Source organism: Vombatus ursinus, unplaced genomic scaffold, assembly GCF_900497805.2.
Source record: "Vombatus ursinus unplaced genomic scaffold, bare-nosed wombat genome assembly UNPS02014768.1, whole genome shotgun sequence".
NCBI classification, from domain to species: Eukaryota; Metazoa; Chordata; class Mammalia; order Diprotodontia; family Vombatidae; genus Vombatus; species Vombatus ursinus.
Genome location: NW_020954546.1, coordinates 11,326,879 through 11,344,591, shown reverse-complemented (window position 1 = coordinate 11,344,591; position 17,713 = coordinate 11,326,879). Strand labels below are relative to the sequence as shown.

Here is a 17,713-nt window from a genome sequence, read left to right as displayed (position 1 = left end):
CACACACACACACACACACACACACACACACACACACACACACACACTCTCCCACCCGCCACACAGCATTTAGCTGTGCCCTATTTTCATATCCTCAATTAGGGACTCACAATTCACACTTGAATTATTAAAGGTTATCATATCTGGGCTTGTTTCCAATTAAAATGAAAAATATTTGAGATTAAAAAAAAAAACCACGTTTTTAACACCTAAACCTCCCATCTAGCATGTTCATCAATCCCTAATAAATAAATGTCTGGGCAACTTGTCAGTCCCGAGTAACTTGGGTGAACAGTGGCAGGCATGGGTAGTGTAGGAGAAAATAGGGCTCCTTTGCTAAAAAGTCATCTTCCCCATCTCTGTCAGCTAAAAGAGCTGCCAAACGGCTTCTAACACAGTGCTCGAGAAGCTGTCCATTCACTGGCCTTTTCTAGGCATGGTCTGGGCACACATCACTTCAAGTACAGACTGCTTTTGTCTTCATCTGTTTTATTATGTCCAAACAAAAGCCCACAGACTTTTTGCCCTTTACCAAATGAAAACTTCTACAAGAGAAACTGACCTCCAAGCCCCATCATTGTTAAGATGCCTGAAAACGTTCCTCCATAGCTAGAAGTCATTGAACACCATTCCATATCGCTACCTTGGTGTTAGGGGGTACCGTGCTTGAGATTCCAGGGGTGCCCCACGTTTGAAAGCAACTCTTGGTTTAGTATGAACGCTGGTCCAGTACGTGCTTGGCCAGACTGCATGGCCAGGCCATGACCAGTTCAGAATGGGATCCCGTTAGCTGTGTCTCTACCAAGCTTCTTGGCCTGAGGAGGACGTGATGCTCAGCCCTTCGTACATAGCCAGGGCTGTTTCAGATGTCCTGGGCTCTGGATCATAAAGCTAGTGGCACGCACATCTGCCCACCGCTACGCCAGCCACCTCCATTATCGCCCCACCACAAAGCTGGGCTGTTCCTCTTCTTGACTGTCACTGGACGCAGGCTCTTGAGAACAGTCAGAGCCTGTCAACAGGACAAAATGACGCTGTAAGTACATCAGTGCTAGAATGGCATCTCAAGTACCTTGGGGAAAAAAATAAAGGGGCTCAAGTTCAAAAGTTCATGTCAATGACCAGGCAAAACCAAGAAGCTACAGAAAGCAGACGCCATCCTCAGTGCAATGTGACCTTGACAAGGTGCCTATTCCATGCCAGACACCAGGCCTGGAGCTTGGGACACAGTAAAGAACAGGCCCCACTTAAAGGTTACATGATGTACCGTGAAGGAAGGTGAAGGAAGCCTCATTGGGCATGTGAGTGCACAGGGCCTGGCAGAGCAGGCCCTTAATCAATGTTTGCTGACTGACTGACTGACTGACTGGAAGAGAGGTCCAGGTCAAGTGCTATGAGGTAACAGAAAGGGCTCTTTCCTATCTCAGGAGGTGAATGGTGGATGTCTGGCAAGGCCTCATGGAGGTAATGGCCAAACTGAGCTGGGCTTTCAGATATTCAGATCTTCAAATGATGGAGATCTGGGAGTGGGGAGAACAGAGGGGGACATAGTGCGAATCCACTGAGGGCACTATCACAAAAATGCTGTAAAACACTATGCCCTCCAATTCTGCAAGAAGCCAGCATAACAGATAGAGCCCTATGGGCTACTCTTTACAACTGGCAAGCCCTAATTAAATGATGCCCGAGAACCTGCACCCTCCAGTCTGGGGATCCCTCAGCATCTGTCCCAGCCTGTCAGAACCCTCTGGAGCTCTCCAGATGCTCTGATTAAGTAGAAGAACGCTCTATCTGTCCACCATAACCTCATCATTGGAGACGAGCCTGGGGTAAATAGAACACTTTTTACAAAATGGAAAGTAATAAGTCTGAAGGAAAAAGGAGAGAAGAAAACAAGGCCGCTCAAAGCTCAGGATACAAAAACACACATACAACAGTTTGTGATTGAACCCTATCTCCCTTCTTTCCTGGTTGTTTCTCCTCTTTTTTCCACCACCTTCCCAAAGGGAAGGGCTGCCCACTCTGATTACACCCCTTCCCCCCTTAGAGAAGTGAACACCGAGCTTCTTTGTTCCAACTCTAGACACGCCAATGTACTAGAATCCAGAATCCAGCATCCATTCAGAGCAGAATTCATGTTCCCAAACTGATTTAATCAAGAGTCCTAGAATCAGAAGGGAGCTCAGAGACCATCCCCTCGGGCCCATCCCTAAACAGGCATCTTTCCTGGAGGCTCCTCACAAATGGCTCTGCAGCCTCTGCTGGAAGGCGAGGTCCCCCATCACCACCCAAGACAGTCTCGGATCTCAAACTCGCACCTGGCCTCTTCCATCCACGGCTTCTACTTCTCCTTTCTGGATCAAAGGCATCTTCTGTGGGATGACCTCCACATCCTTCCTGGAATACAGCCCTCACGGTCCCCCGGGCCTTCTCCTCCTACACTGGTGTCTGTCTGTACGCTGTATTTTCAGCTGGTTACTCTTCTCCGGAATTTAGTCTTGGACGACGGAGCCAGTATGGCACGATGGAAAGAGCACCAGAGCACCAGAGCACCGGGGCTGAGTCCCACGGGCCTTACTTGACTGACCTCACAGCTCCTGGTGGGTGAGGGATGAGCTTGTGACTCAAAATGGAAAATGGACCGGGCTAACAAAGGAATTTGTTTTGCTTGACTGCGCATATTTGTGCTAAGGACTTTGTTTTTCTTTTTTTCCCAAAAGGGGAGTGGAAGGAAGAGCCGGGAAGGAGACAAGATGCTAATTAATTGAAAAAAAGTTAAAACAAATAAAATTGCAGGATTGGAGAATAGGATCATTGGGGTGTTCAAACCTAAGATCCGAGGTATTTTGGAGTTTCCCAGTTTCCAGAGGGGCATAAAGCAGTTTTCAGAAGAACTGACATCTTTTAAATCAGGTCACACTGACTTTAGAAATGCTGCTCCCACCCACACAGGGCGCCAAGCTGATTTTCAGCAATCACAGGAAACATAATTTAAACCAACCCTGAGTCATTTATTACTGGCTTGATAACACTGAAGATTAAGTATAACTGATGCATGAAATGCCAACTATTCAAACTGCCCTTATCGGACACCAAACTGAACTGTAAATAGCCCCCCAAATGTGGCCTTCTTGTTTCCAATCTCAGACCCCTGGGCAGGGGCACCATGTGCAGAGGGAGGGATGGGAGATGCACCAACAGGGCAACATCGAGCTTCTTCACCCCCAGCAAGAGGTCAGTGAAGCAAGAGAACAGAACACAAAGACGGCTTGTGCCCTCTTGCTCCATCTTCAAAGAAAGCGGCCCATGTCAATGGCCTCAGAGAAAGAAGTAAACCTCCCAGTGAGCAACCCTGCTCCAGGTGAAGCAGATGTTTTCTGGATAACCAATCTGTACCTCAGAAGCTCCCTGGATAAGGCCACGGAAGTGCACACGACCTCCTCCTGGGCCTCATCCTGCCAGCCCAGGGCTCAGGGGCATTGCCACCAACCACAGCTACTCCAGCAAAGTGACTGACTGAAGAATGTCAAAATGAGGGGAGTCTGAAGGGTATTCATGGCAGAGCAGAGACTGAAATGCACCTTTACAGGGTGCCAGCTTCAGGGAGAAGGGAGAAGCCAACAGACTAGGGTGAGCAGTTGAAGACCATTTAAAGAGGCTTGGAAAATGGAGGCATTTTCTTTTGAATGAGTCTTCCAACTTAAGTGGATAACTGGGTCACAAACCATGTTGGACAGCAGGCACACACAAGAATATGTTGTAGAGGGGCAGCGAGGTGGCACAATGAATAGAGCACCAGCCCTGGATTCAGGAGGACCTGAGTTCAAATACAGCCTCAGACCAAACACTTGACACTTACTAGCTGTGTGTCCCTGGGCAAGTCACTTAACCCCAATTGCCTAAAAATTAAAAAAAAAAAAAAAAAAAAGAATTTGTTGTAGAGATTCCCTTTTCTGGTCACTGGAATGGAGCAAGTCCAGGGAATTGGGGAAAGGAGGTGTAATGGCTGCTGGTGAAAACCAGGAAATTCCCCCCGCTCCCTAGCTAAATCGAACCCCCTGAGGAAGTGTTCAAGAAGGAGGGTATGACAGGGAGACCAGAGGAAGATGAAGGGAGAGACAGAGCTGCCACGCAGATGATGGAGAGGACAGGCAGCCGCATCCACTGTTGCCCTGCTTCTGTCTCTGCTCAGGAGCGCTACTGAACTGGAAGGACAGAACAAAGACGGCTAACCCAAGAAAAGTGAGGTGCCGAGAGAAGAGGACCCTGGCCTCCCTGCCGCCAGCAGGAGCAAACAGCATTCTCCGACACTGGCAGATCGACTCTCTGAAAGACCAGAAAATAGGAGAGGCTGCACAGGGCCAGAACACAGCAAACAGACAGGATTTTTTAAAGTCAGAACCTACAAACTATTCAGGTCACTAAGCTTAGTTTTAATTGATGACAAACTCACTGTTCAAAGGCTGATTTGTGAACACAAGCTCTTGGCTAAGTGTCAGCCATGAGGGACCATGCCACGCTGGCCTCAGCTCCAGGAGGACAGGCCAAAGACACAGAGGCCATAAGAAACAGGGAGTCCCTCCAAGCTCCTAATGGGCTCTCTGCTGCCTTCTCTGCCGGGGACAATGTGGGCAGCGGATGAATGCTCTAAATGAGTCAGTGTTGATTTGAAGGGCAGTTTTTAGAGTCGATGAGTAGAATCACAAAACGTGAGAGCTGGAAAGGACCTCAACAGTCAGAGTCCAATCCATACACTAAACCACAGCCCACAAATGGTCAGCCAGCCTCTGCATGAAGACCTCCCTGATCCGTCTCTTCTGGACAGGTCTCGTGTCAGCTTGGTTGTCAAGACGTCTCCCTAGTTACAACTTCTACCCAGAACAATCTAGCCCATTTGACACAACAGCCCTTCAAACGCTAGAGGCCTCCACCGTGCGCCTTCTAAGCCTTCTTTTCATCAGGCCACACGTGCCTAATTCTTTCAACCAATCCTCAGATCGTATGGATTCATGCGCCCTTCATGGCCTTGGTCGTCCTTCTCTGCTTATGCCAGTTTACCAATCTCTGTCTTAAATGATGGTGCCCAAAACTGAAAACGATGATCCAGATAAAGTTGAGACCATGTCTTCTCTGGTGCTATGCTCTGTATCATCAATAACTTGCATGTATGCATAGACGGCACTTTGTCATAGAATTTTAGAACTGGAAGAGACCTCAGCAGTCTCCTAGTCTGAGCCATACCCAAAAGGAACGCCCATTAGAATGTGCCCCCCACCCAGAGACAATCCCTTCCACCTCAGGACAAGTGGAACCGTTCACAAGTTCCTCAAGCCTACACTGACCTCTTTGCCACTTTCACTCACTGCTGTTCTCTCTGGGTCCCCGACACAAATCGAATGCCCCTCCACATGACAGGTACCTTTCTGGGTTAAACACTGCCAGAGCTGTTGATCTTCACTGTGGTGAACTCAGGGCCCTTCCCCTTCCTAAGTGTCACCCCTGAATACCCTACAGTAAGTCAAATTACAACTCAAACAGAGCTGAGCAGGACAGTTAATGGGACAACAGAGCCCTGATCCACACAGATCTTGGAAGGCTAAAATAATGGGCGTGTCCTCTCATTGATGTAGATGCAAATCATAAGCCACGTGGGCCTGTGCATTCCACAGAGGGTCCCCCAACAAGCTTGGGCATTTACACCTTCCTTCTCATGACAGCATGAGGATCCCTGGAGCACAAGGGCTGTCTGGCTGTCCAATGCAGCCACCTGACCAATCCAGCTCTTTACCAATTATACAGTTTACTGATAACATCCTTTACTCCAGCTGCTGAATGGAATGAACGAGTAAGCAATGATTAAGCACCTACTATGTGCAGGGCACTGTATAACTTTTACTTAATGGTAGTAATACTGCTATGCTTAGCTTACAGGGTTGGTGTGCGAACCAAAAGATAAAATGTATGACAAGGATAAGCTATTAGAATGATGATACACCAGAGTAACGTATAGAGGCAGTGAGGCAGGGTGGGCACAGCTGGTCGTCATGGGTTCCAGTCCTGTCCCTGACACCTCATGTGACCACTCAGTGCCCAGTGCAAGAGGAAGCTCCTCCCTGGGAGCCCCCTCTGACTACAAAATCTCAAGTCCACTTTAAAAATAATGCATAATAATAATGTACTTCACAGCCTTACTAAGTAAACTTCAATGAACAAACTGAAATCTTCTCTGATGACCAAAGCTCTCAAGGGCATAATTTTTTTTTCTTTTTGGTGAGGCAATTGGGGTTAAGTGACTTGCCCAGGGTCACACAGCTAGTAAGTGTCATGTGTCGGAGACTGGATTTGAACTCATGTCCTCTTGACTCCAAGGCCAGAGCTCTGCCCACTGTGCCACCTAGCTACCCCCTCAAGGGCATAATTCTGCACCACCTCACTCACCCCTGTTCCATTCTCCACACAGAGGACACAGAAATCAGCCAGAAGAGATACTCACTTTTAGGCATCTGACTACATTCAACAGCTACTGAGTATCCATGGGCTCCCTTCTTTCTCAGACTGCTGATGTCTGTGTTTTCTCAAGCTTTCTTGCTCTTTTGATTAAAAGTAGAGAACAGAATTCCAGAATTCTAACTCTAACCCTGAACTCTGACTGATCCCCAGCCTAGGGCATCCACAGAGGCACACTCCCTCAACGGGGCAGAACACAAGCCACCCAGGCCTTCCTGTCCTGTGCCATTCACGACAAAGTCCTTCCATAAAGCCCCCAGAAAAGATCTCCTGAAAATGCTGGAGCCATTCCTCTAGGGCTGTTCTTGTGTTTTTAAAAATGTCATGTCTATACTGGTCTTTATTAGGTCCTGCCTTAATGCCTCTTCAGGGGGGTAGAAATCATATGGAAGGAACAAATGCAAATATAAGACCCAGTGCCCATTCTCCAAATGGATCAGTGGTCAAAGGACATGAAAGAAAAACTTCACATTTTGATGATATGAAAGACTGACTCCAAATCACTACTAAGAGAATCGCAAACTGAAATAGTGCTGAAGTTTCACTGAACACCTAATTGACAAAGGTAACAAAAGGTAAGAATAATTAACATTGGAGGAGTTGTACAAAGACAGGCACATTAATAAACCATTGGAAGAGCTGTTAATTGGTACAACCATTCTGGAAAGCAACGTGGAATTGGGCTAAGACAAAAATGTCCACACCTTATGACCCAGAGATCCCACGGTAAGCATATGGCCCAGGGAGATCGGAGATGGAAAGATCTCAAGCACTTCCAAATATTCATGGCAACAATTCTCACAGGAGCAAACTACTGGAAATAAAGTCAATGCCCATCTACTGGGAAATTTGCTAAACAAAACAATTTTCCCTAACAATTTTCAAAAGAAAGATTTTAAGGGGCAGCTAGGTGGCGCAGTGGATAGAGCACCAGCGCTGAAGCCAGGAGGACCTGAGTTCGAATCCGGCCTCAGACCAAACACTTGACACGTACTAGCTGTGTGACCTTGGGCAAGTCACTTAACCCCAACTGCCTAAAGCAAAAAAAGATTTTAAAAAGGAGAAAAGGAAAGTGAAAAGAGGGGAGGGAAAGGGAATAAGCGTTTTATATAGCACTCACTATGTGCCAGACACTGTGCCAAGCACTTTAAAATTACATTTGATCCTCAAAAAAACCCTGTGAGGGAGGTGCTATTATTATTATCCCCATATTACAGATGAGGAAACTGAGGCAAACAGGGTTAAATGAATTGCCCAAGGTCACACAGCTACTAAGTGTTTGAGGCCAGATTTGAACTCCGGTCTTCCTGACTTTAGGCCCAATGCTCTAACCACTGCACCTCCGGCTGCTGACTTCATAAGCCTATCCATACAAAATTGTCACAAGCATCATCTCCACGTAAACTGGGAGTGACCGTGAGTAGGTTAGAGGCAGAGCACATCCTGACCATCACTGGTATGAAAAGTATAGAGAACTTATGGGCTTATTGTTTATCAACTACAAAAAGGCGTTTGGTTTGGCAACCTCCCTTCCTCCTCCAACATGGCATCTTCCAAACACAGGGCAACATCACCAAGATTCCCTGAAGTCTGCAGCAAAGGTCACTCTGAGTAATCCCAGAGGACGTGCGGTGCAGAGTTGCAACAGCGGAGATTGTTTGTGCACAGTGAGGCCCTCAAAAACCTGTTGCTGGAGCTGGAAATTGGGCAAGTCGTTCTGGAAAGTGGGCTGGAAGTGGGCCCTCAGAGCCAGTCAACTGTATCTACCCGCTCTCTGACTCAGTGACGTAATACCCACACCAATGCTAGGCTTATCCCCCAAAAGAGAACAAAACCCATGAATACACACATATTTATAGCAGCTCTTTTTGTGGTGGCAAAGAACTGGAAAGGGGTGTGTGTCTCAACCGGGGAACGAACAAATTATGGCATACGAATGTGATGAAATAACATCGTGCTGAAACTGATGACAAAGTGGACGGTCTCACAGAAACCTGAGGTCAGAATGAACTGCTGCAGAGTGCACTGAGCAGCACCAGGAGAACCAGGGATACAGTAACCACCGACAGCTGAGGAAGGTGCTGCTCCCCTCCTGCCGGAGATCACGGACTCGGGGTGCTGACCGAGACCCGCTGCTTGGACAGTCGGTGTGGGAATGAGCTGGTCTGACTACCGATGTGTTACAAGGTTTTCATTGTCTTTTTTTTCCAATGGAGATTTGGGGTAGCTTGGGTGAGAAGAATAGATTGTTGTTAACCGGAAACACAACAGAAAACATTTTTAAAAGATGTTTCTGTTTCTGGATGATATGGTATTGATACACGAAGCCCTCCAAAACGAGGTCCACAATTATTCAGAAGTTTGGCCTAAATATCTCCACAGGAAAACCAAGAATTTGAAGAACGCCTACAGCCTGGCCTCTAACATGAAGCTAGATGGAGCTGACCCTGCGGAGCTGGCCCAAGAGAACATACTCATCTTGATCAAGATACTGCCCAAGTGAACAGCCGGGTGGCACAGTGGATAGAGCCCTGGAGTCATGAGGACCTGAGTTCAAATCTGGCCTCAGAAACACTTGATACTAGTGTGTGACCCTGGGCAAGTCCCTTAACCCCGACTGCCTCACCAAAAAGAAAAAAAAAAGATACTGCCCAAGGGCAAGGAACTAAGCCCAGAATTACACAGAAGAAGAGGCTGGATTCCTCTGAGGAAAATCAGTGTTTCTAACCTCACTTCCATCATCAGATCCAATATTTAGAGCTGGAAGGGACCCCACCCACAGGCTGTCTAGTCCAATCATTTTACAGATAAGGAACGGAAGCCCTGAGAGGTTAAGATAGTTGCCCAAGATCACAGAGGTAGTCCAGAGCAGAAGTGGGATTTGAAATTCAGGTCCTCTGACCCCAACACCAAAGTTCATCATGTTCATGACGACATTCTTTCAGTGAGGTTATCTGGCCAAATTATGGAATACTAATTTTGAAAGAATGATCAGACTAATATGAAAATGTTTCATATGACTGTACATCACAATGCATATCAAAGTGCTTAGTGCCTTAGGGAGGGAAGGGTAAGGGAGGGAGGAAGGAAGATAATTTGGAACGCAAAAATTTTTTTAAATGAATGTTAAAAATTGTCTTCCCACGTAATAGGAAAAAAATAAAATACTATTAAATAGAAAGAGAACGATCAGAGAGGCTCACAGTGGATGTGAGCAGCCTGACACGTCAGCTCCAAAGCACTGCGCAGAACCAGCAGAGGGGATGGCCTCAGGGACGCAGGACCAGAAAAGGTGGGCCACCAAAGCCCAGAGCAGCCAATGAACAGTGCGCAACGTCACATGCTGGTGAGCCTTTGTGTGCTGAAAACAACTGAGATGCAAACAGTTACCGAACAACTTTAGTTGTCTATGCTGGTGTTCAGGGAGAAGGACCCCTAGCAGGTGCAGCCCCTCCACGATGGGCAGGAGCCCACAGGCTGAGGAAGGGACAGGGCCCAGTCTGCACCAACATGGCAAACGCTGATGCTGACGAGTTTACAGATGTGTCCAAGAATCATCTCTCACATTCACTGCATGACAAGACCCACTGTCTCTTTCTGGTAACACACGTTCTCCCTGATAACCCTTATCAAAATCTGGACAACCCGCGCTCTTCACACTTACTGCTATCTCCTGTGTAGATTATGAAGCCAATTTCTTTTTTCTCTTCTTTTAAAATATTTTAAAGTGTTTTTGTAATATCACTGTCACTCCCAATGCCTCCCTCTGTCTTTGTTCCCCCCCATAGGACATTCCCTTGTGACAAACAAATACAGCCTAGCAGAACAAATCAACACATTGGCCGTGTCTGAAAAGGCTGCTGTCCAATTTCTCTGGCATCATTCGAAGGGCTCGGAGGGTCTGGAACTTCTCTTCCATGTGTACTTTTTACAAAACACCATCCAGGACAGGCTTGAATACCTTTAATGAATACATTTCTCCCCATTTCATGCCCTGCTTGACGCTGACAATCAAGTGTTTGCTGCACAAAGTCTCAGTACCTGCAGGCACACACAGACCGCCTCAGCAGGATTTCATGGAGATGAAAAAGCAGCACAATCATTGGTAGTTATGGATGTCTTCCCAGTTGCTTTTTAAAAAAACAACCCCAGTGTTGCTCAAATGCTCATTTGGAATCTTTCCCTCTTCTGTGACAGCCTGAACACGGGTCCCCACAGCGTCTTTGGAACTGCCTCACCCCCAGCACAGATTTGGTCTCCCCAGCTTCCCTGGTTTCAGTTCCATGCCCCCATATACTGAGGTGCTGGAGCCCAAATGGCACTGGTTCTAGGACAGTCGATTATGAAAACAGATGGCCAAAGACAGCCTGGTGGATCTGGTCTTTCGGGCATCTCTCTGTCTCCTCCTATTTCACCTACCAATGCACTTGGGATGACCTGGTTTCCCGGGCTCACGTTCCTCTTCACGGCTGTCTGCCTTTGGCGAGACAACACTACTCGCATTCTCCTATCGTCCTCTTTTGGGATGTCTGGAAATGAGTGGGGATTCTAAATAGAGGACATGGTTTCTCTTGGCAAGGAAATCGAGTGTTTCCTGGCTAGTTGTTTCTGGCCCTTCTTGGCCTCCTTCTTGTGGCAATTACTCTGTGTCCATTGCTTTCTCTAACAAACAGTGACTCATCAGTCAGCAGTGGGCCTAGCACAGGGCCTGAATGTAATAGGCACTTACTAAGGACTAATGAGATGCACTGAAATAGGTGAGATCGCGCTCCTGCAATCGCAAACACACATTTTCTTATCTTGCTCCTTCTGGAAATGACCCCCTGTAAATACGGTGATTCTCAGGGGCGCACGTGCGTGCCTCTGAGTGTGCGTGCACACGTGGATGGGCCAGATGTCTCTGAGCTCCACAGCTGGGACATTCCAATGCCCTGCTCAGAGAGCGTGGCCATGGTATAAAGCACTCCAAAGACCTCTGACTCATCTACAATCCTCTGGTCTCGCCCATTGCTTAACCCAGACTCAGTTTTCCCAACATGTGTCTGTGGGTTTGTTTTACTATGTGTCTACTTTTGTCTATTACTTTGTCTAGAAGGTACAGAAGTACACGCTGACTTCAATGGAAGGACCGTGTCAAGCTCCCCACAAAATCCCTCTATGTCCAGAGCCAACACGTCTGATTGCTACCAGAGAACACAAGATGAGCCCAGGAGGCAACTGAGCTCCGGTCAGATTCAAATTGCTGAAGTGGCGCCATCTTCTGAAAGGTGAAACCCAGCCTTCCTGCTTACAGTTGAACGCACACGTGTACAGAGACACATGCTGCCACGTTCACAATCGCTCTGCTAAGGAATATAGTCTGTAGGGAGGCAAGGAAGGTGCTCGTTCAGAAGAGCTATGTCAAAACAGAATGTAGAAATAAAACATTTAAAAATTTTAAAACTACAAGGGAAAAAATGTTTCTACTTCTAAAAAAGAAGCTGGCAATAAGTTCCCACTATTTTCTAGAACATAGAATTTGAGCTGGAAGGGGCCTGCAGCAGCCAAGTTCATTCCCTTTCAATTCACAGATGAGGAAACTGAGGTACCAAAGGCCTAAATGACTGGGGCTTTGGTCCTCCATGTGATGCTAGGACCAGGTGCAAATGTGTTTTCTGCTTTCATTTACAGCAAGTCTTTTTCAGTTCCTCCAAAAGCATGGCATTCCCCAGCCAGTATCAAGGACTCCTCATTTGGTGAAACAAATGAAATGCACTGAGCGCATTAAATGAAAGTTTGCAGCTCCTTAGCACCCCCTGCCTCCGCAGAAAGAGAAGTAGCCTCAAATGACTAAGAGCCATCTGGCAGAATTTGTACTGTTTCCTAGGCTGACGTGGCTGACCAGTCTGGCATACGAATCGGGGCCAATGGAGCTGGAGGGGCTTCTGGCCAGAGAAGGATGGGGGAGGGGTGTTCAAGAGCCAGTCACCCCAAGGGAAACTAGCTACACTGCTAATGAAGCCAACTGAAGGAAGGTCTTGGGAATTCAGAGGGCTACAGAACTGTAAAGTGCGGGAGGACAGAGCTGATCCATCACCTCCCAGCAGTTTATTCTAGCACTTAGATCCTTGATGCATTTCCATTAAATGGAATCGACTACAATAACCCAATTGTGGGAGGGGCAAGGGGGAAGGGTGATGGAGAATCTTTCTGTCCCCTTTTCCTCTTTGGAGAGAAAACCAAGGCTACACCGCCAAGAGCTGTGCGTCGGCCCTCTGGCTCACATCTAGCCCATGTCTGGGCTGACACTCCAAGGCGCAGCCTCACGGTCTGGAGAGAGAGAAATCCCTGCAGAGAAGGGCGTGGGGGCCCCCAAGTGGCCCAAATGCGTGTGGCCATACAGCCTTCTCTTCTCTTGTGCTAACAACACAGGTCCAGGGAAGCATCTACTCAAGATGACAAAAATACGGGTACATCTTGGCAGCACAAAACTCAGACCAAGGGACCGAGAAGACGGGAAGTGGCCAAAAGTGTGGGGGAAAGCCACAGCCCTTCCAGACACCCAAAAAAACTGAGAATCCATCAATAATTATCCACCAATCTGTTTGCATTCCCATCTACCTAACACGTGTATGAGAGTAACCCCATAAATGACAGTCCACAGCTGAATATCTTTACAGTCACACAACTAACTGGACGGCCCAAGAACACAACACCTCACTGTGCTCATCATTTGTCAGCTCTAAAAATGCATTTGATTCCAGGGCTGGGGAACCTGCGGCCTTGAGGCCACACGTGGCCTTCTAGGTCCTTGGGTGCAGCCTTTTGACTGGGTCCAAGTTTTACAGAACAAATCCTTTTATTACGGGAATTTAGTCTGTGAAGTTTGGATTCAGTCAGAGGGCTGCACCTGAGGACCTGGAGGGCCACATGTGCATGCAGCCTTGAGGCTACAGGCCCCCACCCCAGGATGAGACAAAACATCACCCCCAACAAGTCTGAAATCACACGAGACTCCTTGAAAGGTGTGACAACAGGGTGAACCCTCTGATTATCGTTAATCCAGGGAGAGGCATAAAACAAGGAGAACCAAGCCCCCCAACAGCGTGTGCCACTAGCATGGAAGAGGGGCACCCAAGAAGTGGTGAAGTCTGGGGGATGCTCTGTTTCAGGAAGGCACCATGCTAACTGCATTAGGTTCCAAAATATCACAGAATTTCCTAAATAAGATCCATAATTACCCAAAAGAGCTGGACCTAACTATCCCTACTGGAAGTAGAAGAAAAGATGAACAATTTTGATTACATAAAAATAAAAAGGTTTTATATAAACAAAACCAATGCATCTAAAATTAGAAGAGAAGCCGGAAATGGGGGGGGGGGAAGGGAGCAAGTTTCTCTGATAAAGGTCTCATTTTTAAGTCAAATTTTAAAATAAGTCATTCCCAATTGGTAAATGGTAAAAGGATATGAACAAACAGTTTTCAGAGGAAGAAACTCAAGCTATCAACAGTCACATGAAAAAATGCTCTAAGTCTATGGTACTACCTCACACTCATGAGGTTGGCAAAGTTGACAACAAACGGAAAATGGCAAATGCTAGAGGAAAACAAGAAGATGACTACACTGCTGGAGGGGCTAGGAAGTGGTCCAACCATCCTGAAAACAATTTGACGCTATGGCCCCAAAGCTAGTAAACTGTGCACACCCTCTGACCCAGGAAGACGTACCCCAAAGAGATCAAAGAAAGAGGATAAGGACCCATATGTATAACAGTATCTCTAGCAGCTCTTTTTGTGGAGGCAAAGAATTGGAAACAGAGGGGACGCCTGTCCCTTGGTTGGGGAATGGCTGAACAAGCTGGGGTTTATGACAGTGATGGAATGCCGTCGGGCTGCCAGCAATGATGAAGGGAGTGGTTTCAGAGAAACCTGCGAAGGACCTACCAACTAGGACAAAGTGAGGTGAGCAGAACAAGCCTCTCCGAAAGGCTTAGGAACTCTGATCGACACTGACTCGTCACGATTCCAGAGGCCTGGCATCTGCCGGCTTCCTGATAGAGAAATGATGGACTCAGAGGACAGAATGAAGTGCGTGCGTGCGTTCTACGTGGCCAACACAGGATTTTGTTTTGTTGCTTTCTTAAAAGGGTGGGGAACGGCCAGGTGGGAGGGAGAGAAGCGAGAGCTGACAGGAAACTAAAAGTGACTTTTTCAAATGAAGAAGCAGATGGAGATGCCCCCTTGTGCCATCTGGGACGTGTGGGTGGTGCCCAGCAGCCACAGGTGTGCTCTGTCACCACACATGCGAGGCCGTGGCCACACAATGCTTCCGGTCCCTTACGCTTGTCTGCGAAGTCTGAACGCCTGCATTCTTCTGATAAGACTCTTGTGGCCGGTGCCAGAGCGTCCAAGCCTCTGAAAATGGAAGCTGACGATCCCCCAAGGGAGAAGCCCACGGTGGGAGACAGGGATGAGACTGAAGAAGTGGTGTGGGAGACATCAGAGGAGCAGAGGAGCAGAAGAAGGGTCAGGGACATAGCGTGAGCACCTGGGAGCTGCACAAATACCCGCACGGCATCCAGAGAATCAGAGGAAGGCACCATGACTGTGGTGGTTTGTAGAAGACAGGAGAATGGTGGGGGTGGGGGGTGCTGTGACACGCCTCACTGGGGCCTCTTCACTGACCCCTGGCGGGAGGAGAGCTGCACTGGGGAGTTTTGGAGTGGCGGGATGATTGTTACGGCGCCTACTAGGTGTTTTCATCTTTGGATGCAGGTGCTCCATCTCTCCAACTGGAGGAGAGACCTTGTAAAGGCAGGGACTATACTTATGCCTCTCTGTGTATCCCCAATCACAAATAACAGCAAGAAAACTGAAACTCAAGGGAAGAGAGAAAAGAGTAAGAAAAGAACTAATAACTTTAAAAAAGCTCAAATCTCCATAAGCAATATACTCCAGTGTACTGAAAGACCTTGAAAATGGTACCATCACAGGACCACTCTTTCTAATTTTTGTAAATTCACGGGGACCTATAAAAGTTTCAGAAAACTGCAGATAATTAAATGTTCCAATTTTCAAAAGGGGAAAAAAAGGCAGAAACTACAGACCAGCAAACGTGAACAGAAGTCAAATTCTAGAATGGAATATTAAATGATAAGTATTTAGAAATGTGAGCATTTAAGGGAAAAGAAAAAACCCAAAACTTTTGCTCTGTAGGAGCTCAAGTACAACTCAACTGACTTCCCTTAAAAAAAACAACCCAGGTCACTAGACCAGGAGATGAGAAGAATCAAAGAGAAATGGAATCTTGCCCTCCACGACGTGTGGCAGGCTCACCAGTCCTATGATGAAGGATCAGCTGAGGTGACCTCTGGCCTTCTTGAAGGGTATGCCAGTGGGCGCACTGTGGGGAGTTCTGGCAACATCTACTGCCAGTCCTTCTGGCTGGAAAGGCTTTGAGACTAGCTCTGTGAAGAGACAGGCATGTTTTCCAAGGACCAAACTTAGTCCCAATCAGAGCCCTCAGTAGGCTGGCTACGTGATAATAATTTTTTTTTTTGTCCACAGCAACCCACGAAACAAAGAAAAATGTTAACACGGCCTTCAGTCCTCTGCATCCCTGTTCTCTGATGATGGCAGTAGAGCTGGGGGAAAGAATCACAGTTCTTAGACATTCACCAAACTTTAACTGGACTGCTGGATCTCTAAATGTGGGATCCTTGCCCAAAGACCAATGAGTCTACACACTAGTGCTGCAGGAGCTGACTCCTCTCAATCTGGGCATTCTTGCCATCCACAAAACCAGAAGACGGAAGTCACAATTAAATGAAAGGCTGGCTCACAGGTATTCTTTCAAAAGGCAAAGGAGCTGGTGAAATAGGTTTTATTCTATGCCTAAAAGCTATAACAAATATTCCAGGGGACATCTGCTCATTATATATTGCAGTACTAATGGAAAGTATTTGCGAAAAAGACCAGCATGAAAACAACTGCACCAACATTGGTTGTGAAGGACCGTGTTACATTTTATGTAAAATTGGTGGTTGTCATTCAGTTGTTTTTCACTCGTGTCCGACTCTCCGTGACCCCATTTGGGGTTTTCTTGGCAGAGATACTGGAGTGGTTTGCCATTTCCTTTTCCAGCTCATTTTACAGATGAGGAACTGAGGCAAACAGGGTGAAGTGACTTGCCCAGGGTCACACAGCTAGTAAGTGTCTGAGGCTGGATCTGAACTCAGGAAGATGAATCCAGGCCTGGCACTCTATCCACTGCACCACCCAGCTACCCAGAAAACTTGGTAAGAACTTCCAAATCAAATCAAGATATGCTCTGATACTTGGTGACTTAAAATGAAAAGGTAGGAAGAAACATAGGAAAATGTAGTTCAAGAGAAAGAAATAAGGAAGTCCAAAAATTTGTAGATTATACAGAAGCCTCACGTCTCTCTATCATGAACACTTTCTTCAAAAACAGACTTGGTAGATGCCAGAAGTGGAAAGCACTAAACACCACCAGGAATGATGAAACTGACTACATAATAAGAAAGACTTATTATGGATAGCAGGGTTATCCCCGAGCCAACCATCTGTGCACAGCGACACCATCAACATGTTAGAGCTAAGATCAGAATTTGTACTAAACAAGAAAAGATGGTAATTAAATATGTATGTGTGTGTATGTCTGCATGCATTGTATATCGCTATAGCATCCAATGAGAATATAACCCTAAGTTATTTACACAAGCTACTGATGAATTTTTAAATTGGGAAACGGACAACAGAAAGGCCATTACCAGTGACTACGATAATTTAATCCAGAAATTAGGCCAATGCAAATTAATCATCATCAGGGGTACAAAAGAACCAAGTAAACTCTGCAGTCGGCAAACACCGATTGTCTGCCAAAGGCAACGAGAGGTTAGACCATAAATTCCTCTGTAAAGTCTTCTGTGGAAGCACCAAGGACAACTATGAGCAGACAGGGGCAGGGAAAGTGGGGTCTGACTGCAGGCGCCTCAAGCAGGTTCAAGGTTTTACAAAAAACCGCAACAGGCACTTGTGAACCATAAAAGCCAATTAAAAACCACTTTAGGAATCAAGCATCAAAAGTGCCCAATCCAAGAACAAAAAGCATATAAAATACAATTCCAGCTGCCAGATCGGGACCTTGAGAAAGCAGCCAGAGCTCTGCACAGAGTGTGGCGGCCTCTTCCCTCCTCCACGTTA

General features: G+C 46.9%; 1 protein-coding gene across 2 annotated transcripts in view; it reads right to left on the bottom strand.

Moving 5' to 3' along the window:
- PRKRIP1 (PRKR interacting protein 1) overlaps positions 1-17,713 on the bottom strand; it is a 36,955-nt gene that overhangs the window by 10,689 nt on the left and 8,553 nt on the right. Inside the window, exon 6 of one of the 2 annotated variants that reach the window (XM_027861739.1) lies at positions 473-1,012. The exons of the other annotated variant lie outside the window; for it this stretch is intronic. Within the exon in view, the coding sequence (XP_027717540.1) occupies positions 936-1,012 (77 nt within the window). The 3' untranslated portion in view covers positions 473-935. Of the gene's footprint in view, positions 1-472; positions 1,013-17,713 lie in introns of those variants that run through there. 2 annotated transcript variants of the gene reach the window in all.